The sequence below is a fragment of the Phyllostomus hastatus genome, unplaced genomic scaffold (assembly GCF_019186645.2).
Source record: "Phyllostomus hastatus isolate PE091 unplaced genomic scaffold, TTU_PhHast_1.1 phas_contig_80, whole genome shotgun sequence".
Classification (NCBI taxonomy): domain Eukaryota; kingdom Metazoa; phylum Chordata; class Mammalia; order Chiroptera; family Phyllostomidae; genus Phyllostomus; species Phyllostomus hastatus.
In genome coordinates this window covers 14,509,348-14,536,551 of record NW_025333960.1, presented here as the reverse complement: position 1 = coordinate 14,536,551, position 27,204 = coordinate 14,509,348, and the positions used below count along the sequence as shown (strand labels likewise).

The following is a 27,204-nucleotide window of genomic DNA, read 5'->3' as shown; positions in this document are numbered from 1 at the left end:
TTCCTTAGCTCCTTGGAACTGTCACAGAAACCCAAACAATTCTGATATACCTCAAACTTTGAGCTAAGGTTCTCTGTCACAGCTGAATGCCTGCCCTATATGAGAGACTACCACAATAAGAGTAGCCGAGTAAGACAGTGATTCTCAAGTGAAGAGAAAGTGCTGCTCAGAACAATCATCCAGGAAACACCAACCATGTAGGCAGGCACTAACTTGGATTTCCTCTTAGGGAAAACAAGAGGCTTCTTTCCTCATTCAGCATGGTCTGGCGAGTACTCTAGATTTGGAGTGAAAATATCTGGGGTGGAGTTGTGGTCCTTCTGTTTCCCAGGTTTTTGCCGTCATGTTCCTTCAGGGGAAATTCCTTACTGGCTCCAGGATTATTTGCATTTCCAGTGTCCAAGTGATGGTCTTTCCCAGGCCGGGGAAGTGGGGGGATAATCTGAGTCTGGAGTGAAATGCTGGGACAGGAGGGTGTGGGACAAGCAGATGATAACTGGTACTTCTTTGTCCTCTGAGCTTTCTTTTTTAGAATTAAAAATCCACTTTAATTTTAAGGAAGAAAACTCTAACAGGGTTTGTTCTGTTTTGTTTGTCCATTAGACACTGACTTGGTGTGTGAGATAACTCTTTTCTCCTGGAAGTAAATTTCATATTTGTTACACAGGCTTTAAGGAAATACAAAACTAATAAATAGTAAATGGTAAATACCAGTGGAAGTGAACAGCAGGGAAAAAAAGCGAATGTTGGTAAAGAAATGAGATAAGGAAGAAACAGGCATCTTAATGGCATTTACAAGCTGCTTGGAAACAATCCATACCAACGTCCAGCAGAATGCAAAGAAAATATGTTGGTCAGGGATGCTATAAAAGAAGCATAAAGGACAATAGGAAATGAGATGTATGGGTTTCAGCTGTAAAACACCCCGACGTGGTGTTAGAAAATTCTGGAAGAGGCCTCAATATAGTGCATCTTTCCAGGGTTAGCCTTGCATCTCACTCTTTTACTGTAGTGTGGCGCTCGTTAACTTCGCAGGGGCTGGCATGGCCCGAGAGGACATGGCCAAAAAAGCCAGAGGAGCCTGAAAGTGTAGGGTTCTTTTCTTCTCTCTCGTCTCTCTCTCGGTCTCTCTCTCTGTCTGTGTGTCTCTCTCTCTAATGAAATAAAACCCTACAGAAGAAGTATACTCCACTTCTGTTCCATTTGCCTCCCTCCCAAAGGGAACCGCTAGACTAGACAATGAACGTTCCTGCCCCATCCCTGAGTTAACGAATGAAGGTTTTCTCCCCTGGTCGTAGAAAGGTGATAGGTAAGGGCCTTCCCAACTGTAAATGAGAGAGCGTTACACTGGGGCAACCCCACTAGTATAGTTGAGAGCCTGCGGCCTAAAGCAACAGACTCTCTTAAAGTTAGATGGGTTCTCAGGCTGTGTCAGTCCAGGAGGAGGATGTGCTGCTAGGGCTCCATTTAGCTGGTTTCCTTCAGACTCTGATCCATACAGTCTTTCCAGATTGTTCAACCCAAATGTAGCTGACAGTTTTTATCACCCAACTCACTTAGGGCACATTCAATGCATCTTCCAGAATAATGATCTTTGCTGTGTCCCCCAGGCATGGCATTCAATCATAATTTATACCATCTATTTGTGTAATATTTAATCATAAAACAGGCCTTGTTTTGCAGTGCCACTCTTTTTATGTAGATAACTGTAGTTCCTCCAGGTGTTTTATTAGCACCTTGATAGTGAATTTTTAGATCACTTTCTGCCTTTTGTTTTCTCCCAGCTCCTTGGTTAGGCTGTTCCTCAGTGGAAGTACAAAACAGTAGCCATAAACATTGGTGAACTAAATTCCTTTTATTTAGAAAGCAGGAACCTCTTTATTAACTCTCCCATTTATAATTCTAGAAATCTTCCATCCCACATTAGACAGTTATGAGGGATCATAACGCAGAGGACAGGCCTGGGTTAATTGGCCACATAAAGCCAGGAAGATTCTTGGAAGGCCATCACTGTTTGGCTTTTGCAAAACTATGCCTATTTATCTTATCTATCTTGTATTTCAAAGCACTTTCCCATGCACATCTAATTTGATCCTCATAGGACATGATGGGGGAGGGCAGATATCATCATTTCACTTGGAGAATTTGGGCCCAAACTGAGAGGTGCCTTCCCTGCGGCCCCATAGTCCTGGTTCCCTGTCTTCTCACTCCTGGTCCAGCTGTGCTCTCTTCTCTCAACGCTTACTGAAAATTGAGTCTGAATCTCCTGAAATGAAGCCGCTTGATGGTGATTTCTTTCTTTTATCAACACTTTCTAGGCAGCACAAATGGATAGAAAGGGGATAGCTATACAAAGTTGAGGGGGGAATTTGAAGTTCAGCAACCCAGTCCCTACAGGAAGAGCAAAGCACATCTACGCTGTCATTGTTGCACAGAGAAATTTCAGTTGTGAAAAGAATGAAGAACCAGGGAGGATCACTTGAAAGAGATGGAGGATGTAAGGCTTAAATTTTGTTTTTTCTTTTAAAAATTATATATGTAATAAGAAGCAGAGAAAGATTATTTTGGGCATGGGGGTCTTTTACAAAAACTGTGATTTAAAATCTCTTGGCTACATTCAATAAAACCCCAGACATTTAAAAGAGAGTGTACCTCCTCCCTCCCACCCCCTTCCCCGGGGTAAAGGCACAGGGCGAAGGGAATGAACAGTTTCTTTTAACCCTGCAAGTGACTCCATAACAAAGCTGCACAGAGTTCAGTTTGCTGTGGTAGCAGAGTAAAACAAAACAAAACAAAACAAAACAAAACAAAACAAAACAAAACAAAACACTGTTTCCTTTCAGGAACTACCTGACTTTTTGCTGAGTCAAAAATCAGTATTTCAAATCCATAGGCATAATTAATACATGTATTCTTTAATATTCTGAGAGAAGTTAGGTCTCTTGAACTGGAAAGGCACAGGCACTGGTTTCTCTGACTGCTTCCAATTCTGTTTACTCTACCCAACTCCATGATCACGTGTTAGGCTTCAGAAACACAGAAGAATAGACATATTTCTTACACCCCCAACATTGCTTCCCTGAAACCCGGACACTACATATGAATACAAGGGACATGCCTGGCTGGCTGTCTCTCCAGTGGTGAAGGTTACTGCGGTGGACACACCGGCTGAGCACTTCCCAGGTCCTGCCACCTCTATACTGTAATTCACCTAGTGTAATGCTCCTTTTCCAGGCTGTCTCTCTGTGTAATATACTGGAAAGAACACAGGCTTTGGAGTCAGGAATGATCAGCCAAGCCACTTAAAAGCTGCTGACCCTGGGAGAGTTTATCCCGTGCTGGTATGGCAGCTCTGCCAATCTAACACATTCCCCAAATGCTGGACTCTGCAAAGGGTAGACTGCCTTTGTTCTCTCTCTGTCCTCAGCTCCACTTGTCCCTCCAGGCCCTGCAGCCTGGCTCCCTCTTTACGTTCCTTGCCTTCCTGGGTCTCTCTGCATTTGACACAAAGGGAGCCCAGCTTCCTTGGCTCCTATAACACACTCTGGCTCTGACACCGTCTTTCTTATTCTTTATCTCACACTTTACCTTGTAAATGTTGAACACAAATTCAATCCTGAGCCCACTTCCCTTATTCCCCTTCAGTGATCTCACTCGTTCTCCTGGTTTTAACCATTCTGTAAATACATTTAGTTCCTCATATTTGTAACTCCAGTGTCTACAAATCCCCCAAGCCTCAGAGTAGCATGTTTATGCACCCACCCAACACCTCTCGTTTCTCCCCAACTCCCTAGTTGATTATAATTAGGGCTACAAGACTGGGTCACCCCCTCCTCACCATTAATGTTCTCCTTGCCTTTCCAATCTTGGAGGTTTGGCTTCAGTAAGGGATCTAGAGGGCCCTCCTATCTCATAATTCTTACCCTTTCATGGTTCCCTATCACCCATGGGATAAGCGAAAATTCCCTTTGATGGTTTGCAGGCAAGGCCCACCTGCCCAGCCTTACCTCTGCCCACTCTCTCAAATCCCCCAGGGTTCCCAAATCCAAATCTGTATCTCTCCTCAGTGTCTTTGCTCAGGCCAAACACTAAACTGGGGATGCCTCCTGCCTTGGTGCCTACCCTAGCCCCTCCCCCTGTGCTCAGGTGTACGTCCTCCAGAAAGCCCTATCTCCTTTCACCTCCCCCTCTGCAGTGCTCCTCATATTCCCATGCACAACTCTGTCCTTTCCCTTCCCACATACTTCCCAGCATATCCTAGTTATATGTCTGACTTTCTAACCACATGACCAGCCCTTCAATGGCATAGATTGTGCCCATGGAACCCCTGATATCCTGTTGAAGAACTAGGTTTCAAAATTAACTGACTCATCTACAAACTTTTTAAAATTTTTTTAAGATTTTATTTATTTTATTTTAGATAGGCAAAGGGAGAGAAACATCAATGTATGGTTGCCTCTTGTGTGCCCCCCTACTGGGGACCTGGACTGCAACCCAGGCATGTGCCCTGACTGGGAATCAAACCAGTGACTCTTTGGTTCGCAGGCTGGTGCTCAGTCCACTGAGCCACACCAGCCAGGGCTCATCTCCAAACTTTGATGTCAATTAGAAAAATAAATTAACTGCAACTTTCTGAGCCTTAAGCATCTGATTCTTTAAGGTTTTACCATGTCTAACATTATTTTTCAAGTTATAATCTTGATATATTAATTGGCTAATATAGTCTGGGCTGGACTATTACTCCTCTTGAGTTTCTGTTTATAATATTATTTATGCAGACTTAGGGTGGAAGAGCCAATCCATTTGGGATAAGTTGAATGTGCTTGTGTGTGAATCAAAGCTCCTTATCCTCAGGTTTTGACTTCTTGGTACTCACCAGGCTCTCCCCTCCCCCCTTTTAATGTTGTAGACTTTAGGGCTAAAGGAGGAAAAAGGAATTTTAAAAAAGTGGTTCCACCCACTTGAAGTATCATGGATTTATTAGACTGAGTTTATATGATTTGAAGTTGGGATTACCCAGGTGGAGATATTCTTATTTACAGCCATGATCTCATGGAAAAGAATTTCTCCAACCAACTGACCAGCTGCTTCTCAAACGGAGTTGTGATCCTGAGCTGATGTCAACAAAAGGTCCCCTAGAAAACATGGGTCTGTTTCATTCCTGGCAACAGTGGCTGCTCTGCATTGAACAAGAGTGCTTTTATTTTATTTATTTATGTTTTAGTTTCAGCTTGGTGGCTAATGAACAAAGAATGAAATTCATAAGTAGAAATTTTCCCATAGACTGAAACCAGGGCTTCCATAGGGCTAAAACATGGGGAGGGATGCTGAAGCAGGGGAATACTGATTTGCTTATAAAGAGCAAGTTTTCAAAAACTTTTTTCCCCCTAGTTCCTATTCCAGGAGTCATACTCATAAAAGATGGTTACACTGCAACCCACGTTTCAGTTTACATCAGCACTGAAATAGTAACTATAACATCATACGCATCACACAGATAAATACAGTTTTTAAGACTTTGAAAGTTGAAGGAAATGAAATTAGTTAACATTTCTGTTGGTAATATAGAAGAAAAATACTCAGTGCTGTGTTTGAAGCCCATTGGAATTGTATTGCACAGAAAGAGTTATTATTAGAGAAACAACTGGAGACCTTGCTCCAAGAGTCAGTCCCTCTCTGTAATCTCTGCCCTTCTGCAGTACAGGAATGGCGGAACTTACTCCAGTCTGAAATAATGGGAACACCACTGGACTAGGGAGCAGGAGAGCCGGTTCCAGGCCTGGTTCTGTCTTCAACTTGCCATAACACTTCCCCTCTCCATGCCTGAGCATTCTCCTCAGCCTTGAGACCACCCCCAGTGAAACACACCCACAAAAACATGCTCTGTAACGTCCTTCTGGCACCAATACCTTCCTCTTTGTGCCCAATATTATGCAAAGCACAATGAAATGAGCATTCTAGGTTAAACATAAGTCCCATTACACACAATTTCCTTTTCATTACTTTCACTTCTTCTGCAGTCACTAATTTCAGGTTGGCCAGGCTTTAAAAAAAAAAAAGACTATATAATGTGTGTGCGGGGGTGGGCATTGTTGGGGGAAGGATGGGGAAGGACCTTCTGAAGGCTACTTCAAAAGATGAGACTAAAACAGAAAGTAACTAGGATGCACCCACCTCTCCCTGCCTAGAAATAAACAAGGGCTTGAGGCCGATGAATTGCAGAGATCGTGAGTGTTGCTCTGCCTGCCACCCACTGTTTCACAGGCTTCAGAGACACGCCACAGGCGGCACTGGGCAGAGTAAGCCTGGTGATCACACCGATAGACGGTCGCAATGATGACTGTGCACAGCTTCCGTAACTCAACCTGAAACCAGGCAAGCCCCATTTCAGGTTTCTTTACCAGTCCCACACTTGCTGCCAAGGTTCACAAGCCTTCTGGGGGACTCAAGGCCAAGTTTCACTAACTTGGATGCTATTACCAGGCAAAATTAAAGTGGAATTAATCTGCCTCCTACACACGCTCTAGGTTTATCAGTTTGTTTCAGATAGAGCCTGAAAATTCCACATATAAGTTGTCCACAATTCAGGAGGCAAAGATAGATTTCTAAGTACAATCAACTAGTATTCCATCTGAGGGCCATTGAAACCCGAGCCTGTGTTTTTCACCCGCACTGGTAGACAGCATTCCTAGTTGGAAGCATTCAGTTCCATCTGGTCATTTCATTCCCGGTCAGATAATACCAGACGTATCTATGTAACATACAAGCCACTGTCAAATAGCACTGAGCCATCTCCCTGAGACAGCTGTTTCACACAAGGGCTTCATTGTCTGACAAAAGCTTGTATCATTTTACTTCGAGTGCTGCAGGAACAAGCGTTCTGTCAGCTGCCATGGTTTGGAGGAAAACTCAGTCACTGCAGATTCTCATTATTTTGTTATTGAGCCAAAAACCTACTATCGACTGTTAGGCATGAGGGTTTAAAACAAGGTCTAAAGTCCTTGCTTTGCTTTTATTTTATCAGGGAAAATAATAGCTCCACACACCCGAAAAATTTATACTTTTCAAAAGATAGCTGGAGGTTACTAGGAGACTACAAGGGCTTGTTTTCATCCTGCCTGGCGTGGCGCACGTTTATCCAGTTTCAGGTAAACTGGGAAAGTGTCTTCTAGCCTGGGAATGCCAAAAGCCAAATGCCTAGGAAGCAGCTGTCATGGTGAGGATAATGGCATCATAAAGTAATTGATAATCAAATAATTATGTGAAGCTGGACGGCGACTTTCTTCATCATCTTTCTAGTAGAGAAGGATGATTGCAACCACCCAAGTCCAAACCTGTACTTCGAATCCCCACTGAGCAAGTAGGTTCTATTTCTAACACCTCCTCTTGTTCCTCCTTTTCCACCATGGGCATCCTACACAGTTGGCCCTTGAACTGTGCAGAGGTTGGGGACACTGACTCCTCATAGTTGAAAATCAGCAAATATGAGCATGGGCTGTGAACCAAAGTGTTGCAAGTTTGATTCCCAGTCAGGGCACATTCCTGGGTTGCAGGCCACAGCCCCCAGCAACCGCACATTGATGTTTCTCTCTCTCTCTCTCTCTCCCTCCCTTCCCTCTCTAAAAATAAATAAATTTAAAAATCTTTAAAAACACATACACACACACAACCACCCCCCCCAAAAAAATCAGCAAATAACTTGACTCAACCAAAACTTAAGTAGCCCCTTGGTATCTGTGGGAAGTTGGTTCCAGGACCCAAAATACACCTAAATCCATGGATGTTCAAGTCCCCTAATATCAAATGGCTTAGATCAAGGCACACAGTTGGCCCTCTGTGTCCACAGACTCTCCACTGTAGGTCGAAAACAGTACAGGTGTTCACTGAAAGGAAAGATCCTCGTATAAGCAGACCCACGCAGTTCAAAGCTGTGTTGTTCAAGGATCAACTGTACTTTGCATTCAAGAAGACATTTAATAAAATACCTTACATTCTTATAAGCGTAATGAATAACTATGAACATGATGCTAACATACTTGTTCTACCAACCTTCAGCTGCTGCAGATATTTTATTTAAGAATAGGGGATTTTATTTTTACTGTGGTAAAATACACATAAGAGCTACCACTTTAATAATTTTTAAGTGTACAATTCAGAGAGACATCAGGTGCATTCAGCAAACATTTTAAAAGATTATAAAACTGGGATAATTATGGTGGCTCACAAACTAAATTAGGTATGGTGGGAATTTTCCTTTCTCTCCCTGTGTCCTCCTTATCCTCCCATGAACACTTTGAAGACTAGCTCTCATGGGAGAGACTTGTCCAGGAGCCATCTATGTTGTGTACCCTGAAGAGAGGCCCTCCTTGCATGGGACCCAAAGAGCACAGGAGGTGGCTTGAGCAAGAGATAGGCACAGCTGTCCTTGACCCATGTATCAAAGCTACTTTTCTGGGTGTACACAGGAATTTTTGTTAAAGCTGGTTACTTTGAAATCGGCTATGTTTGTCAAACAGGACTGACCTCTCTTCCTTACCGCCCTTCTTTTGAAAAAAAAAAAAAAAGAAAGAAAAGGTTAAATTAGAGATTTAGTAAAACAGAAACCCTGTGCAAGTCCAGGCCGAGTTATCAGAACAGAATTTGGTTGCCAAGAAGCCAGGGAGAGTTATGTAGAAAGAGCTTTAGAGGACAGCACCAAGCAACATATAAAGTATCATTATCTTGTCAAATGTTATTCATGTTGTATCTGTTCCATGAGACACTTCTGTGTTCTGTGACCTTGGACAAGATACAGCTTGAGAGCTGTTTTCAGGGCAAATAAAACAACACCTGTCAAACTCTAGCCCACGGGCGGGGGTATTGTAAGGACAAGATGAATATTCCTTCATGTGCTTATATTCTCCCTTCATACAGGAGACATTTGCTCGAGCTTTCTGGTCAGACCCTCACTTGCATTTGCTTCATAGAACCTGAAGATTCTTAGCCCTGGGCATGTGAGTTTACCTCTGCACTGTGTAGGTCTCAAATGCTAGTAGATGGGAGCTGCTCTTTGTACATCCCAGAGCATATAACATAGAGAAGGCCTTCGAGTGCTGGCAGGATAGAATCACATCTCCAAGGCTGAAAGGGCTCGTCTAGACCATCCCGCTCACAAACACACAGTCCTTTCAACTGTTTCTGTGGCAGGTGCTCCACTCTCTCTGCCAAATCCTTGCTCTGATGAGAAGGGCTCATCGCTTCACAAGGGTATGCCCCTTCCATCTTTTGGCAAAAGTAATTGCTAGTTACTTATTGAGAATTTTTTAGCTCCTTAGGAAGAAATGTTTTGTTAAAGAATGGTAAAATACTTTCATAAAACAGAATTTCAAAAGTATTTACTGATCCTCTGCTATGTGCTAGCAAATTTGAAGAGGAATGAGACAAGAATAATTTCTGTCCTCAGAGAGCTCACTTTTCAGTGGAGGACAGAGATACACAGATTATCATAAAATTGTGTTGGAAATACCTGGAAGAGAAACATACGGGCAAGTACAGAAAGAACTAGGGAAACACACTCAATTCAGCCTGGGGGGGAGGCATTCCACAAAGACTTCTAGAAAGTGAAGCCCAAGCTGAGACTTGAAGGAAGAGCCATATATTATAAAGTAGTTGGACTTATATAAATAGATGTTACTAATTTGGATCACTTTTGTACATTATTAAAAAGCACGTGTAAAGGGCATTTTCCTCTAAATTTTGTGTCAGCAGTTAGATCTAAAATTATAAAATTATTTAAAAAAATAATACTTGGGACTTTTCACTATAGACCATTAGCTTTCAAACTGTATTCTAGGTGTCCTGAAATTTGGGGGCAGGAGGATGGGCGCATTTGTAGGTGGCTTGTCTGGGGTAGTGGAAGCTGGGCAGGCAGGACTCCAGGCCCTCACCAGGAGTGCTTCACTGTTCCTCCTGTTACACTTAGGGATGTTGTGTGTATTTTTAAAAATATTTTATTTATTTATTTTTAGAGAGAGGGGAAGGGAGGGAGAAAGAGAGGGAGAGAAACATCAATGCATGGTTGCCTCTTGTGTGCCCCCAACTGGGGACCTGGCCAGCAACCCAGGCATATGCCCTGACTGGGAATTGAACTGGTGACTCTTTGGCTTGCAGGCCAGCATGCAATACACTGAGCCACACCAGCCAGGGCTGTTGAGTGTACTTTTTTTAAAAATTAGAAATGGGGGTTCTGATATTAAAATATATTTCAAACTACAAAAGCAGATAACTCCCCATGAAGAAAGTTTCATTACATACTTATCATCTAAGGCTAATTTACTCAGTTGGGTACTTTTAAGCAAATTACCAAAAATATTCCCACCAGTAGTTATCTTGGCTTGTTCTAACAACAACAACCTTAGCACCTCTCCCCCAACCTGCTGCCCAGGCAGCAACCTTGTAAAATAGAGGTAGATCTGAGAAAAATTCATCACTATTCTGAAGAAAACACCCTCACGAGTGTGGTTTATTAATGGTGGGACAGTGGCACCTTCACGTACAAAGACAGGTCCTGTTGAAAGCCAGCAAGGGAGGTAGAATGGGTCCCAAAGTAATGAATTCAGTAGATTAAAATCTAAAAGTTTGTTCTGTTGAGCAGCACTCAAAGGCCATTGCCCCTGAGACATTGATTTTTCCCTAGGAAAATCTAGTAAACTTTGGGTATGTCCACAAGGAGAAAAGACAATAAGAAGCAACTGTTAAGACTTTCTTACTGAAACCTGTCCCTGCCCACTGCTCCTGCTGGTGCCTCATTCACCTGTTACAGGAGCAAAAAACTAAATCTTCGTGTGGATACACACTCAAGTGAGCCTGCAGTGGCACCAACTTTTAGGGGCAAGTGTCAAGGAGATTTATTTTTCCACTGCTAAGTTGTTTGCACTCATAATATGAAAGAAGCAAAGGAATGTTACAGAAACCCATTTATAGGTTTTTCAACCTGCTCATAAAGCTAACAACTACACCAGTCAGCTGGTTGGTAGGGTCCAAGCAGAAGGAAGGAGCAGGGAGGAAAGATCTGAGCATGAAAGTGGACACAGTGAGAAAATCCCATAACCTGCTGTTATTTCCCCAGACTTAGTTTTCATCAAAACCTTTTTCCTTTATAGAAAATTCAGCCCTGGCTGGTATGGCTCAATGGACTGAACACTGGAATGTGAAGCAAAGGGAAGCTAGTTCGATTGCCAGTTGGGCCACATGACCGGGTTGCGGGCCAGAACCCCAGTAGGGTGCATGTGAGGGGCAACCACACATTGATGTGTCCCTCCCTCTCTATCTCTCTTCTTTCTTCTCTTTCTAAAAATAAATAAATAAAATCCTTAAAAAATAAAAATTAAAAAAAAAAGAAAATTCACTGATCCTTGACATATGAGCCTGGTTTACTTAGTCAGTCTTTGTAACATGGTTTATAGTATAGTAGGTTCTGGGTCAAATTATTAAGAAATTATTATTACTTTTGTTAGAAATCATAGTGCATGATGGTTATGTAAAAAAAAAAGTCCTCAGTGTGAGCGACAAACCTAGTGAAGTGACATGATGCCTTAGACTTTTTTAAAAGAGACTTTGGCAAAAATAACAATAAGTGAGGATATACAAGAAAAGACTAGTCAAGTGTTAAACTTCATGATGGGTACATGGGGGTTCACTGTACTGAATTTTCTACTTGTGTGCATGTTTTAAAATTTTCATAGTAAAATGTCAAATACTGATTTCAAAACTAGGTCTAAAAAGCCATGCCAGCACAATGCTCTTCTAGGCGGCTCCTGCACAAAGAGGAAGGTAGCCTACCGCTCCATTTCTTTGATTAAAAAATGTCACTGGGTGGAAGACCCACCATTCATTTAATAATAGTGTTTTAGAAGAAAATAAACACACTGCATTAGAATACACTCTGAGTGTAAACTACATTGAATTTCAGAATTGTTGAAGATCTGCAAAATGTGCCTCAAAATTATGATAATCTGCTAATTTTTGTTTGTCAATTTTTAATAGGAGTTGTTGTTGCCAAAAGGCCAAGTTTAAAAATAATGATGTGCTAGGTCTCCATTATTTATTTATTCATCATATTTTATTTTATCATTTATTTTAAAGCATTAATTTGGAATTTGTGTTAATTTAGCGGCTGGAGATTTGCCTTCCCTAAAACATAAGGAAGAAACTGCATGCACAGAAGGCTTAAGAATGTACATAAGTGTGGGCCTCCTACTGGCCTATAGATTACTAGCTTGTTTTAATATTGTATGTTAATGAAAGTAATAAAAGTAAAAGATTATAAATGTTCAACGCACATGTATCTGTGATCCTTGAAACTAGTTAAAATTACCATTACTTTCCTGAGAATTAGCACCCCTTCAGTAACATCTTGGGGAAGAGGAATCATATTAGGGACAAGAAGCCACTCCTATGCTGAGTTTGGTATTTTTCAGAGGGAAAAAGATCCAGAGCTAGCGAAGGCGAAACTAGTGCTCCTATTTTTATTGTGCAGCGCAGGGGCGTCTGTCTGGATGCCGCTGCAATGACCCAGCTCTCCCGCACGTTCTGGTTGCGGTAGGGTTAGACCGCAGGGCTATAACAAGTGCAACTGACGAGGAAGAACCACGACGTCTAGAGACACTAGGTTAGTGCAGACCCCAGGGCTGCGTGTACAGATGTGCACAGCTGTGTTACTTACTGTCTTCAGGCAGGTTGTTTTCCCGCTCTTCTCTCTCCATCTGCTGGCACCACCCTTCCATGCGGTCTCGTTCCGCCTGGAGAAGCTTCAGAAACCAGTGGCCATCCCGGTGGCACACTGACCTTTGAACAGCCTCCATGGGATCTTCAGTGATTGAGTCAATCCAGGGATCCGGGGGAGGCAGAATCGAAGGGTCAAAATCCGCATCGAAGTCATCGTCAGCTGCGCAGGCGTGGTAATGGTTTCCTGAGCCCTGAATGCTGACAGTGGAGGTGCTGGCATCCCGGGAGAACTGTCTGGCGGCTGGGCCCGGGCATGAATTGTCCTCTATAGACTCCAGAGAGTTTTCCAGATTATCATGGAAGTCCAGGTCAGCCTGCACTGCTGTCGTCACACTGTTGGATCGGGTGAACCTGCGGAAGCTTGGAGGAATAGAGAAAGGAGATTTAGTTCAAGGATATTTCTGAAAGCAATACCACTTTCTACTTTTCTTTGTGTGACAATAGGGAGTCTCATCTCAGTCTGCTGAGGTAGGCCCTTTATGCAAGCATATCAATTGTCATAGCTATTAATAAAGAGCTATGTCCAATATTTGTTCAATATTAAAGCATATTTAGAGAAATTTTTAAAGTGGAGCAGTGTATATAGCTATCAAAGCCAGTATAATGTCCAATGTCCAACTTCCTCCCCAAATGTGGACAGCTTGAATCCTGAAATTCAGATAGGTGAGGGGTAAGGGAGCAACTCAATTACATATTATGATGAATAATTTGCCTAATAGCGAGGGGAGGGGAACCAAACCAACCTGGGCCAAGACTATAGTGAATCCTGCAAAATCACATTTTCCTGTGGGCAGCTCTTACCAAGTAAAACTTCCTGAAGAGCAAACCAAAAAATTGGTGGGTTCCATTTAAAATTAAGACTCTTTTTTTCTAGTAAGGACTCACTTGTCTCTTAATTATATAGGTCATTGTTATTGTTTGGTACAAAGCTTTTGGGGCAAAAATCAGCTCACAGTTCAAGAGTTCCCCTGTACCATTGTCCCCTGTGCCTTCAATTTCCCTTCCTACAGTCCTCCTACCAAGGTGATAAAAGACAACTTTAAGAGATTCAGTCTGAGCATCTTATATGGACATGCCTGTCATCAGTGTTTCCCAGCCAAATGTCTCTGAACATCTCTGGTTGACTCCTACAATGATGGTGAAGACATATGGAAGATGTAAGCGATGAGAAAAGAACAGAGGAACAGTGAAATATTTCTCAGACAAAGGGATAGGAAAGGTGTGGGTGTGGAGTAATTTAAAATATAGAGAAAAAAAAAAGGCGTCCCTGGCTCTTGGAACGGGCAGGAAACAATCAATATAAGCCCAGTGAAGGCAGCATCGTGTGTCTGTTACTGCATTCTGTGTTTCTTTTCTTTTTTTACGTGTTGCTTTTAAGATCAGTGTCAGTTTACTTTTATTCATTTTTATCTATTTTTAGAGAGAGGGGAAGGAAGGGTAAAAGAAAGAGAAATATAGATGCGGGAAACATTGATTGGTTGCCTCTTGCACACCCCCAGCTAGGGACCTGGTCTGTAACCCAGGCATGTGCTCTGACTGGGAACTGAACTGGAGACCTTTCAGTCTGCAGGCCTGCACTTAATCCACTGAGCCACACTAGCCAGGGCACTTTTTTTTTTATGATAACTTCTCAATCTAATATTTTATTGTGAAAAATACATCCAATATAAAATTTACTATTTTAATCATTTTTAAGTGTACAGTTCAGTAGCATAAGTACATTATTCACATTGCTGTGCAACCCTTACCATCATCTAGTTCTAAAACTTTTTCAGCCTCCCTAATTGAAACTCTATACCCATTAAACAACTATAATCCATTAGATTCCCCCAGCCCCACCCAAGCTCTGGCAACCACCATTCTTTCTGTCTCTGTGAATATGACTACTTTAGGTCTCTCATATTGTTACAGGGTGCAGCCAAGATGGGGGACCCCAAATGAGCATTTGAAATGGGGTCCAGAACTCAAGGTGTCCAGGAGATTTTAAGATGTCTCCATTCCTTCCCCCACAGGTGTGAGTTGGGGGAAGGGGCACACAGAGCAAGAACATGCAGGGCAGCTTTGCAGCTAATCCATGGCATGGTCATTTAACATACCTATAGCCTTTGGCTGGTCACTTAGATATGCTAAATAGCTATGGCTATGCTCTAGGCCAGGGGGATGGAAAGGGACCTCCCCCCAAGATGTGACTGGGGGGGCAGGTCCCCCGAGTTACAGCACTTGCGTGGGAGCTTGGAGAAGATTGGCTCCATGACATGGGGTTACACCTGCCCAGACCCACAATGGCAACCAGAAAAGCTGGAAAAGACAGCAGACTGAGGGCAAGTGTGGCTGAGTGTAGGAGGAGTTGGAAATGGGGCTGCAGAGGAAGATTGGCACAGGGATTTAAACCCAGACACGGCAGCCATTGAGGAGAGAAGCATGCAGTTTTGGCTGAGTGGGGGCTCCCATGGCCCTGGGAGAGAGGACCACGTGCCTTTGCCAGAGTGGGGACCCCTGCAGCTTTAGAAGGGGGGACCATCACCTGATTTTAGCAGAGATCCCAGCGACACAGCTGAGGGTGCCAGGAACCCAGGGAGGTCTCCCAGTCAAGACGGAGTACTAACTGGGAATAACCAGAGGACTGCCTGAGCCATGGAATTCTATTTCCTTTCCTGAGATACGGTGCTCTGGACTGGGCAAAGGGGGGAGGAAGAACTGTGTCTGTTTGTGGGTGTTTTTAAGGGACTTTAGGATTTTTTTTTGATGAAGACATTAGCTTACTATTTTAAGTTTGTATAGCATTAAAGAAACATTTCCTTTCCTTTTCACGAATCTCTGGCATTGAGAGACGTCTTTCCTCTGGTGGCAGACATAACAGACCTGGGGGCTTCTTTCAGTAATAGTATATCATCCCAAGGCTCCCCCCTTGTTTGTTCTGTAACAATATAAGTGGAATCATAAAGTATATGTCCTTTTGTGACTGCCTTATTTCCTTTAGCATAATGTCTTCGAGGTTCATCCATGTTATAGCATGCGTCAGAATTCCCTTCCTTCTAAAGGGTGAATAATAGTCCCCCCTTGTCTGTGAGGATATGTTCTAAAATCCCCAGTGGATCCCTGAAACTGTGGATAGTATTGAAACCTGTATATACGATGTTTTTTTTCCCTACAATATACTGTAATTAAAGTTATGTGGATTTAGTCTCTCTCAAAATATCTTACTGTGCTATACTCACCTTTTCACTTAAAGAAAGGACTTTACAGTATCTTGTTGGCATATCTGAATTGCCAGCAGCACTCATCTTGTACTTCAGGGCCAATAAGTATGAAAAGGTTTACTCGAACATAAACACTGAGATGGTGGGACGGTCAGTCTGATAAATGAGTTCACTACTGACTAATAGTCACAGAGTATGCACAGTGTGAATACAATATAAAAGGGATGATTCACTGCCAGGAGAAATGGAGTGGCATGGAGCAAGATTTTATCACGCTATTCAGATGGTTCATAATTTAAAACTTAAGAATTATAGGCTTATGAATAAAATGGTGATGCAGGTTAATGAGCTTCCCACAACCACAACAAAATTACAACTAAACTACCAAACAATCATTATTCAGAACTGCCTGAAATCTGGCTGAATGGAAGTCTTACAAATAGGGAATTAAAGAAGCCACATCGAGACTGGTAGGAAGAGCAGAGATGGAGAACAGGCTGGCCCTATATCCACGTGTGGTAGATAAAAATTGGGAGGGATATCTTGGCTACAAAGGTCCTTCCTGAGGAGCAAGCAGTTCCAACCCCACACCAGGTCCCCCACCCTGGGGTTCCAATGCCAGGAAGAGAAGTCCCCATAAAAAACAGCGTGGATTGAGGCTGAGAGAAATCGAAAGCAGTTCCACTTAAAGGGTCCATGCATGAACCTACTCAGACTCACTCCCTCTGAGCTCCAGCACTAGTGCAGCAGCTTGAAAGCACAAGAGCAGCAGCTTGAAAGCACCAGGGACATATGAGGAGGAACTGAATTGTCCAGCATTAGGGTGAGAGCTGGGGGAGCAGGTCTCTCCCAGATAGAGGTGCTGGCAGAGGTCATTGTTCCTTTCCTGAGCCATTCCCCTTACACAGTGGACGGGCAGATGTCATAGCTGAGCCTCCATCAAGCTGGCTCACAATTTGCCCTGTCCTGGTGATTCTCTGACACCCCACCCCACCCAACTTTTGGGCCCACCCAAGCTGTTTCCTGTGGCTTTTCCATATGAATAACCTGTCTTGGTTCAGACTTCAGACTTTCCTACAGTCTCTAAAATAAGCAGCATTTGGTCTCAGCATACTCTGTACTTCTTGGTAAGTGGACCCAGGCTCAGGACCAGTTGTAGCCAGCCTTGGTTCACAGTTGGAACTCACCTGGACATCTCCAAGCTCAGCACAAGTAGCAGCCATCTGAAGATCACCTTATAGCTCAAGCTGGGTGGCCCTGAGCAGAACACAGCTGGTGACTGACCTTGGTCTGCACCTGCCAGGAGGTTCCAGAGCCAGCACACCCAGTGGACAGCTTCAGACCATGTTGAAGCATCACCAGCCAACTACCACCACAAGCAAAACACTCAGCGGGAGCCAGAGCCTTGCTGAAGTAAATCCTGCCCTGGAGGGAGGGCCCCTGCACAGCTGATCCACCACTGTGGTCAGAGGTCTGTGGTCGTGGTCACAACCATTCTTTGCTACTGATTGGTCTGGGGCTAAATCCCTCCAACTGACATGCCAACAGCAATCAAGCTTCAACTACAGGAGAGGGATGTACATAGCCCACACACAGCTTGGGTGATCGAGGAGTCTGTGCTGCTGAACCTTATGGAACACCTACTACATTAGGCCACTTTACCAAGACACACAGTCAAAGGAGCTCTGATACATAGAAACAAACACAGGGAGGCTGCCAAAACAAGGAGAGAAAGAAACATGGTCCAAATTAAAGACCGGACCAAACCTCCAGAAAAAGAGCTAAGCAAACTGGAGATAAGCAATCTCTCAGATGCAGAGCTCAAAACACTGGTTATAAGGAGGCTCAAGGAACTTAGTGAGGACCTCAAGGAACTTAGCATAAAAAAGATCGAGTCAGAAATGAAGGATACACTAATTGATATAAAGAACAATTTACAGGGAAATCACAGTAGAGCGGATAAAGCCAAGTATCATATCAATGACTTGGGACATAAGGAAGCAAAAAACAACCAATCAGAACAACAAGAAGAAAAAAGAATTAAAAAAACCTGAGCATAGTGTAAGCAGCCTCTGGGACAATTTCAAGTATACCAACATTTGCATGATGGGAGTGCCAGAAGAAGACAGAGAGCAAGAAATTAAAAACCTATTTGGAAAATAAAATAATGACAGAAAAGTTTCCTAACCTGGTAAAGGGAATAGACATATAAGTCCAGGAAGTGGAGAGTCCCAAGACATAACATAATTAAAGTATAAAAGTTTAAAGACAGAGAGAATCTTAAAAGCAGCAAGAAGAAAGCAGTTAGTTAACTACAAGGAAGCTTCCATAAGACTGTAAGCTGATCACTTCTCAGCCTTTTGCTAAGATAAAGTACAGTATCTATTCTTATCAGTTTAATATCTGATATGTCCTTTATCCAAGGCCAATATATTAAGTGGAAATTTGGGATTAGGATACGGAATAGGAGCATGGTCTGTCCACTCCACACATCAACCTGGTATTGCAGTTTTTCAGGAATGGTACACACACACACAGACCGTCAGCTGAACTTTTAATAGAAACTTTGTAGGCCAGAAGGCTACAAACAGTCTTGGTAAGAAATTTCCAAGGATGGTAAGAAATTTCCAACCCTAGTTGGGTTGCTCAGTTACTTAGAGCATTGTTCCAATATGCCAAGGTTATGGGTTCAATCCCAGGTCAGGGCACATACAAGAATTAACCAGTGAATGAATAAATAAGTGGAACAAGAAATTGATGTTTCTCTTTTTCCCTCTCTCTAACAACGACAATAAAAATCAACCAATAAAAAAATTTTAAATATAAAGAAAAAAAGAAATATTCAAACTGATGAAAAGCAAGGACCTACAACCAAGATTACTCTATCCAGAAAAGCTATTAGTTAGAATTGAAGGACAGATAAAGAGCTTCCCAAACAAGAAAAAGCTAAAGTTCATCACTACCAGACCAGTATTACATGAAATGTTACAGGATCTTCTAGAAGAAGAAGAAGAAAGGAGAAGGAGAAAGATAAAAAATATAAACAATAAAATGGCAACAAATACATGTTTATCAACAATTGAATCTAAAAAAACCAAAATAAATGAACAAGCAGAACAGAAACAGACTCATAGATACAGAAAACATTTTGACAGAAATCTTATGAGAGGGCAGCTGGGGGATAGGTGAAAAGGTGAAGGGATCAACAAGTACTAACTGGTAGTTACAGAATAGACATGGAGATGCAAAGCACAGCATAGGGATTATAATCAATAATATTCTAATAACTATGTATGGTGTCAAATGGTTACAAAATTTATCAGGGTAATAAATAACTTAGTAAGTTATACGATGTCTAAGCACTGGAGTGTACACCTGAAACTAATACAATAATGTATGTAAGCTGTAATTGGAAAATAAAATGATTTTAAAAGGGATAAAACTTATGAATTGTTTATTTCTGGAATTTTCCATTTAATGCTTTTGGACATGGTTGACTACTGGTAACTAAAACCTCTAAAAGCAAATATCAAATAATGGGGACTATTGTATGTGCATACCATGTTTTGTTTATCTCTTGATGGACTCTTGGGTTGCTTCTACTCTCTGGCTATTGTGAATAATTCTGTTATAAACATGGGTGTAGAGCCCTGGCTGGTGTGGCTCAGTGTAATGAGTGTGGGCCTGCGAACCATGGAGTTGCCAGTTCAATTCCCAGTCAGGGCACATGCCTGGGCTCCAGGCCAGGTCCTCAGTGGGGGATGCACGAGGGGCAATCACATGTTCATGTTTCTCTTTCTCTGTTTCTCCTTCCCTTCTCCCTCTATTTAAATATAAATAAATAAAATCTTTAAAAAAATGGGTGTAGAAATATCTCTTTGAGACTCTGCTTTCACTTCTTTTTGGTATACATACTCTGAAGCAGAACTACTAAATTATATGGTAACTCTGTTTTTAATTTTTGAGGCACTGTCATACTGGTCTCCAGGGCAGATACACTGTTTGATATTCCCATCGACAGTGCATAAGGGGTCCAATTTCTCCACATCCTTCTCAACATTTAGTCTGTCTTTTTTTTTTATATTAGCAATTTTATTGCATGGGAGGTGGTACATTTTCTTGACCAGTTCATGATTATGCCATTTTAAGATTGCTTATTTGCCCATCGATTTTCAGTTACTGCTTCATGTTCCATAGTGCTAGCCTTAAAGGATAGTGCACTAAACAACATCCATACAACATTTAATAAACCAGATATGTTTCTTAACTTTTCTGGAACATGCATTAAAAGCCAATTAAGACTAATATACTGGTCCATCAAAAATGAAGAATACCAGAACAAAACTGCTAAAGAGTTATTTGCAAGACCGCAGAAAGCCTGGAAGTCACCAAACAAAGAGAGACCAATAATTTCCATAAATCAAAATTTTCCCCTAGACAATAAATATGTAGTAAAAAAAGTAGCTGATTATTGATCTGTGTTAGTTATTTGGGGTGGCCAAATAATCAAATGTATTATTCATTTTATGAAAACAGAACAGACAAAACTGGCCTGTTTCACTGTTTGCTATTTTCAAGAAATTACTGCTGTTGAATGCATTATACCTGGTCATTTTATAAGTTTTAAACTCTCAAACGGGCCATTAAAAACATCACAGAGTATGAAAATTTGAAAGCAATGTTACAGATCTCTTGTACTAGCAATGGTGGTGGTAAGTCATTCTATATTTTTGTTCATCCTCAAAATGCTAAATGTCATCTCCTGAAGCTGAGCTTTCTCTCCAGCTGCATATGTGTGCATTGGATGGCTCTCTCTGCAATGGTTGACATTCTGGCTGTTCTACTAACACAAAATCCCAACTATGAAAAAACACTAGGCTCCACTCTCCAAGATCAAGTACTGCCAGAGGCATTACATTTCCAGACTTAAAGACGGACTAGTAGTGCCTTATTGTTCTCAACTGGAGCAAACTTGCCAGAGACAGAGTCTGTTTCACATACAAAACAGGACGACCTACTTTCCTGTGCCTCTGTTTTTATCTACACAAAGCTGTACCACCAGCATTCCTGACTGAAGGCTCCTGGCTATGAATCTCGTAAAATATCCACCTTCTTAAAAAAATTACTTGGCAGTAGATTAGTAGAAGTTTGCAGGTTAGTCACCCAGAAAGAAATAAAAGTTAAGTAAAATGAAAATGGTTTGGGATTAAAAGTGGTGCCTTTGAACTCAGGCAGCCCTGTCCAGCTGCACTGTTTCTATCAATTAAGTTCCTCAAGCAAGTGCTTTCCTCCACCCAGAGCTTTCAAAGAATGTTCTGCTCCACAAAACGTTTTAAGTCTTTCATGTGCAAAGTTCCTTCTTGGTGAAGGATGTAATTGAGTTGTTTGTTGTTTTAAAATTTTGATAAAAACACAGAGGGAATCACTGGATTAATTTCTGTATTTTTGAAAAGAATAGATCAGTTTCTGGTTGCTGGTAAAAATCTAAAAGTGGAACCCAGTGTCTGGCTATTTTTGAACTCACAGTTTCCAGTATTGAAGCTTCTTGAGTCCTTCATGCCCTGAAGGCACAATGTGTAATAATTACAACTTCTGAAAAAAGACCGGCCAATATTCTGGCCTAAGGAGCAAAAACCATGAAACTAAAGACTGGATCAACCAGTATGGCACACAATACCTTGTCTGTTCTGAATAGCAAGAGGAAAGTCACTTGTTAGTATTCACCTCTGCTGCTGCTTTGTGTTCCTCCTATAAAACCAGTTTGTATTTCAATTAGAGGATTTGCTGTCCCCATCCCACGACTTTTCTGTACAGCAGGTTGCAAATCAACACACGGATGGTGAATCCGAGAGGCCCATTCTCATCTGCCCTGTCTGATGGGGCTGTCCAAACAAAATAAGACATGAACAAAAACTAAGCACAGATGTTATCTTTAGAATACACATGCTTTGGGCCTGCAAGGCATTCTACTATGTGAGACTCAAGTCATAAAATTATCTTAATGAAACTACCTCAGTCATTCTGTTACAGAATCCTCCAGCTTCTGGTGATCTCCTTTATCCCTCTCATTCACATAATGGTTGTTTTTCAGGGCTAAATCTAGTTTCAAAGGGAGGAACACTAGTCCTGTGCTGTTCTTTGTAGGGGACTTCAGATATTTTCCACTAAGCCTTCTGTCAAGACTGAATATTTGTGGGATCTCAAAATGTTACTCTTCAAAAATGCAATCATCCTGGTATTTTGTGAAATGGCACCCTTTTACTGATGTGAAAACCCAAGACATCTTCTTATATAAAATAAAAGAGGTCAAAAGAAAGGTGTGGGGGTGAGGGGATTGAGAGCAAGAATTAGAACTTCCTAGAAAAGAGGTTCATGCTTTCTTGTCATGTAACTTCCCAGTTAAAAGAGTTCGTGGAAGAACCTAGGTGTAATGTAACCCCTCTTCACAAATTCTGTCCTTTCAACGGATTTTAAAACTACCTCAACATAAGCATCCATTGGTTATTTAAAATTTCTTTAAGAAAAGGAAAACAGAATAGGTTTTCAACACAAAGACTCTCTCTACTCCACATAATTGTAATATATTTGTCAAATAAAAAAAGGGAAGAAATGGAAAATAACCACAGTGGACTTGTTATCATCTGATAGCTTCAGAGAGGGCCCAGCATTGTTGCCAGCCTCCTTTTGGTACCAGCTGGGCAAGTGCTAGTGCAGTGATGAGGTGTCACTGTAAAAACCTTGCTTAGAAGTCTCAGCAGAACATCCTCAGCAGAACATCCATGCAGCAGGAGGAAGTGCTTTCCCTCAGCGACCAGGATATTAGGTCACTCCTTGACTATTGCCCTCAGGTAACTAAAAGCCTGACAGGTCTCACTCACAATTCTTTTTTATTGTGGTAATATTTTGGGGTCAAATGAAGGCCATAGGCCTGTGAGTTAAATGCTTGGTTTATTTTTTGTACATTAAATTATCTTGAAAAACATGTAAAAAAAGAAATAAGGAGAGGGAGGTAGAAAAGACAGAAAGACAGACATAAGGAAGGAAGGAAGGAAGGAAGACAGGAAGGAAGGAAGGAAAGTAAAGGAGGAAGGAAGGAAGGAAGGTAGGAAGGAAGGACAGGAAAGAGTGTATGAGGCATATCAGGAATTATGCCAAGTTTCCAGCTTTTGAAATTTGAAACACAATGAATGCCACACCTTTAAAACTAAGGTATACTGTAAGGAACTATTTGGCTAGATCATGGCATTGTTACCTTGGCAAAGAAAAGAGGTTGTTTGCCAAATATAAAATCAATAGTGGGTACTAGACTATGCAGTACTCCAAGCAGGCTGTGAGGAGTGGGGGTTGATCCAAAGCTTCTGAGTTGGCAAAGGAGATATGTCTTTTGACTGCCAAACGTCTTTCCAAGTCTGTGTTCCCTGAATTGGCTGTCAGAAAATGCTGTCTCAATTTTGGCTTTTTGTTTTAATGTCCTGCTTAGTTGAAAAAGCACAAATTACTAGAAGCCCAAAGTTTACATACTTAAGTCATTGGCAATAAAAAAGATCATTTATAGTAGTTGACATTTGATAAAAGAGAAGACAATGCTATCTACCTCTCCACACACTTGTTCCACCCAGTTATAAGGCCATAAACTTGAATGTGTGAGGCAAGGACGATTTTTAAAACCCAGAGTTTTATAGAAATAGAAGTAATTTAGGTGATGAAAGTATAATAATCTCATTCACTGAGGCATTTGTTTCTAGAAATGGAAAGCAGCTCTCAGAATAGATGTCCAGCGCCTTCCTCCAACCCCTGTGCTTCAATGTGTGCACTTGCAGACTTGCTGAAATGTGGGTGTCATTCTCAAGCATATTTTGATGTCAGCGTCACCCACACCCCACCCGACCCCACCCCAGCATTAAGTGTCTCCTGGGGGTCTAAGCGCTATTATGTAATATACAAAAGGTATACAAGGAGAGAAGGAGATGGCTCCACCAACTGGAGATAAGAAAGACTGGAGGCTTTTATGCAAATCAGCAAAATATCCATCTGCTCCCATTCCCATCACATCAATATAAATGAAGGGATCTTGGCTTTCCTTTGCATACAAACACCTCCCAACACACAAATCCTACTGCAGACATTCACTGTTACCTACTTTCACCTGTTTCACAGGGAATGGTGCGGGTGAGGGAGTTGATGAAGGAAGAAAAGAAGTCACAGACTGATTTACTAGATCTACTACCCATTTATTCTAGTTAAAGTTTTCTTCTCTAATTTCCTGGATGCTGAAGGCCAATTGTCATTATTGTACCACAATATCTCACACAGATGATCTCTAGATAAAGATCCCAGGCAGTTAAGCAGTCCTTTATAAAGACATGGATGAAAATATTAAATATACATACACCAAAAAAATGGCATTCTGGAGTTTCCTTTCTAGAAAATTGCTGTAAGACCACTAAAAACAGATCTCGGTTTGTTTATTTGACAATGTTAACAAATAACCCAAAAGTATATAATTTCAAAACTTCTGCCTTCCCTTAATACTTTTAGTTGTGAAAATCAAAAATCATTCCTTTATGAGTTTTTCCAAAATATATTAGAAATACCTAATCTTATGAAAGCTGAGTTGTGATCTAGTTCACACACAAGAGATAAGTGCAGCTCACACCTCTTATGGCTGAACTAGAAATTGTGACAGCAATACGGAAACACGAGGAAAATGGCAACGACAGGAGACTGGGCCTGGACCTCAGCTAAAAATCTCCATCCATGAATAATTTCACTGAGAATTGAGGAAACCCTGTTGGAATATTGAATCAGCGAACTTACACCAAAAAAAGGTTCTAAGGTTAATTGTATTCAATTCTCACATCTAGAGACAGAAAGGTGAATCCATTTTCAACTCAAATTTCTTGACTAGAATGCTCCTTTTCATCTATCCTCCTGTGACTACAATACACTTCATGACCTTCCAAGTCAGACAGTGCTACATAACAGGACTTGCCCCTGTTATAGGCCAGATAAAATCTATATGGATGACTTCTGCTTCTGGCCAAAATGGGGTAAGAATGACTCAATTTACTCTTCTATCTGAAACAACTCAAAAAACTGCCAAAATATATGAAACAACTGCTTTTAAACCATTGGACATCAGAAAATAAAAATTGTGGGACAGATGAAGTCTATGATTGCCCCTCATCATTGACTGGGGAAAGAGGGACCAGAGCACAGGGAGTGGTGCCCCTTGTGGAGCCAGTGGTCTCCCTGACTTGAGGAAACATCACTGGTGGTTTGAGGAAGGCAGTGCAGCTGGAGCTTGCAAGGCAGAGTGTGGCAGAGGCCAGAACTGTACAGAGAAAACACCAGAGATCTGCACCAGGTCCCGATGGAGCATTCACTGCATTCAGTGCATGGGGAATCTTCACTCCTCTTTGAAAGAAAAATCTGATGAGTTATAGTGCTATATGCAGCAGAAGGACATTTTTTAAATGATGACAAAAGAATGACTTTTTCAATGCCCCAAAACTGAAAGCACTCATCATGAGTAGAGATGCACTATAAGAATGGTTTTAAAAAACTTCTTCAAGCAGAAGGAAAATGATGCAAGATGGAATATGCAAGGGAATGAAGAACACTGGAAATCATAACTTTGTGGGTAAATATGAGACTTATATTCTTATTATTTAAATTTAAAGATAATTAAATCCAAAGATAATTTCAGTTATGAGAAGATGCTTGAGCCAACTGAGTCACACTGACCAGGGCTAAAATGATATTAAAGGAATATTATGAATAACTTTATACCAATACTTTAGATAACTTAGACAAATTAGACAAGTTCCTTGAAAGACACAAATACTAAGACTCAAGCAATAAGAAATCAATGATCCAGCCTTGGCTGGTGTGGCTCAGTGGATTGAGCTCTGGCCTGTGAACAAAAAGGTCGCCGGTTGGGTGCCCTGTCAGGGCACATGCCTGGGTTGTGGGTTAGGTTCCCAGTTGGGGGTGTGCCAAAGGCAACAAATTGATGTTTCTCTCACACATCTATGTCTCTGTCCTTCTCTTTCTTCCTCCCTTCTCCTCCCTCTGAAAATTAATAAACAAAATCAATTAAAAAAAGAAACCAATGATCTGAATAGTCCTCTATTAAAGAAATTGAATTTGTAGTAAAAAATTTTCCCGCATGACCCTGACCCGTGTGGCTCAGTTTGTTGAGCATCGTCCAGCAAAGTGAAAGGTTGCCGGTTTGGTTCCCAGTCAGGGTACATTCCTGGGTTGCAGGCCTGGTCTCCTGTTGGGGCACATGTGAGAAGCAACTGATTGACGTTGCTCTCACACATTGATGTTTTCTTCCCTCTCTTTCTCCCTCCCCACCCCTCTCTCTTAAACAACAACAACAACAACAACAACAAAGAAAAAAATTTACCACATGTGTATGAGATTGCTGTTTACAATGATAAAAATATTTTGTAACTAGAAAGTGGTGATGGTAGCACAATATTGTACATTTCTTAATGCTACTTAATTTTATGCTTAAAATGGTAAGTTTTATGTTATATGTACTTTACCATAATTTTAAAATATCAATCAACGCAATCCATCATATCGACAGTCTAAAATGAAAACCTTGTGACTTCTCAATACATGCAAAAAGAAGCATTTGACAAAATCCAACATCAATTCCTGATCATAATTCTCAAGAACCTAGGAATAGAAAGGAACTTTCTCAAGTAAATAAAGGGCATCTACAAAAAACCTAAAGCTCACCTAAGACTTAATGCTTTTTGTGGGTTCTGAAATTTAAATCAAATTACATCTTGGATTTCTGCATCCATGGCTTTAGATTCAGTTTCTCGGGTCAGCTAAGTAGGTTATCACTTGTCTATCTGCCTTCCAGCTTTCAAAGTTGGCTCTGTGTGTGTTTTCCCTCTCCTGTTCTCTTCATCCTTGGCAATGTGTGCCAAAACAGAAGAGAAATCCTTTTACCATTATGTAGTTTCAGAAGGCCTCAGAGATATTGTAGACATGTATATTTTTTCATTATTTTGAATCAAAAGTCAATCTAGAAATAATGTAGCTATTCAACAACAGAAGAAAGGGGAAGCAAATTATGGTCCATCTATATTTTAAAATATGGCATAGTCATTAAAAGAAGTATTTGTTATAAATTTTTAATAATGAGAAAGCTTTTTCTATAATGTTAGTTGGTTTTTAAAATATTACTAAATTTTGTACAGAGGATGATTCCAAC

General features: G+C 41.3%; 1 protein-coding gene and 1 non-coding gene across 20 annotated transcripts in view; one reads left to right on the top strand and one right to left on the bottom strand.

Moving 5' to 3' along the window:
• Window positions 1-27,204, bottom strand: part of DLGAP1 (DLG associated protein 1) — an 861,456-nt gene that overhangs the window by 13,053 nt on the left and 821,199 nt on the right. For all 19 annotated transcript variants that reach the window (XM_045849790.1, XM_045849791.1, XM_045849787.1 and 16 more), the window contains one exon: window positions 12,704-13,125. In XM_045849790.1, coding sequence (XP_045705746.1) covers window positions 12,704-13,125 — 422 coding nt within the window. The remainder of the gene's footprint in view (window positions 1-12,703; window positions 13,126-27,204) is intronic.
• Window positions 18,310-18,498, top strand: LOC123826484. The gene has a single exon (XR_006787061.1). It is a non-coding gene; the product is annotated as a U2 spliceosomal RNA (small nuclear RNA).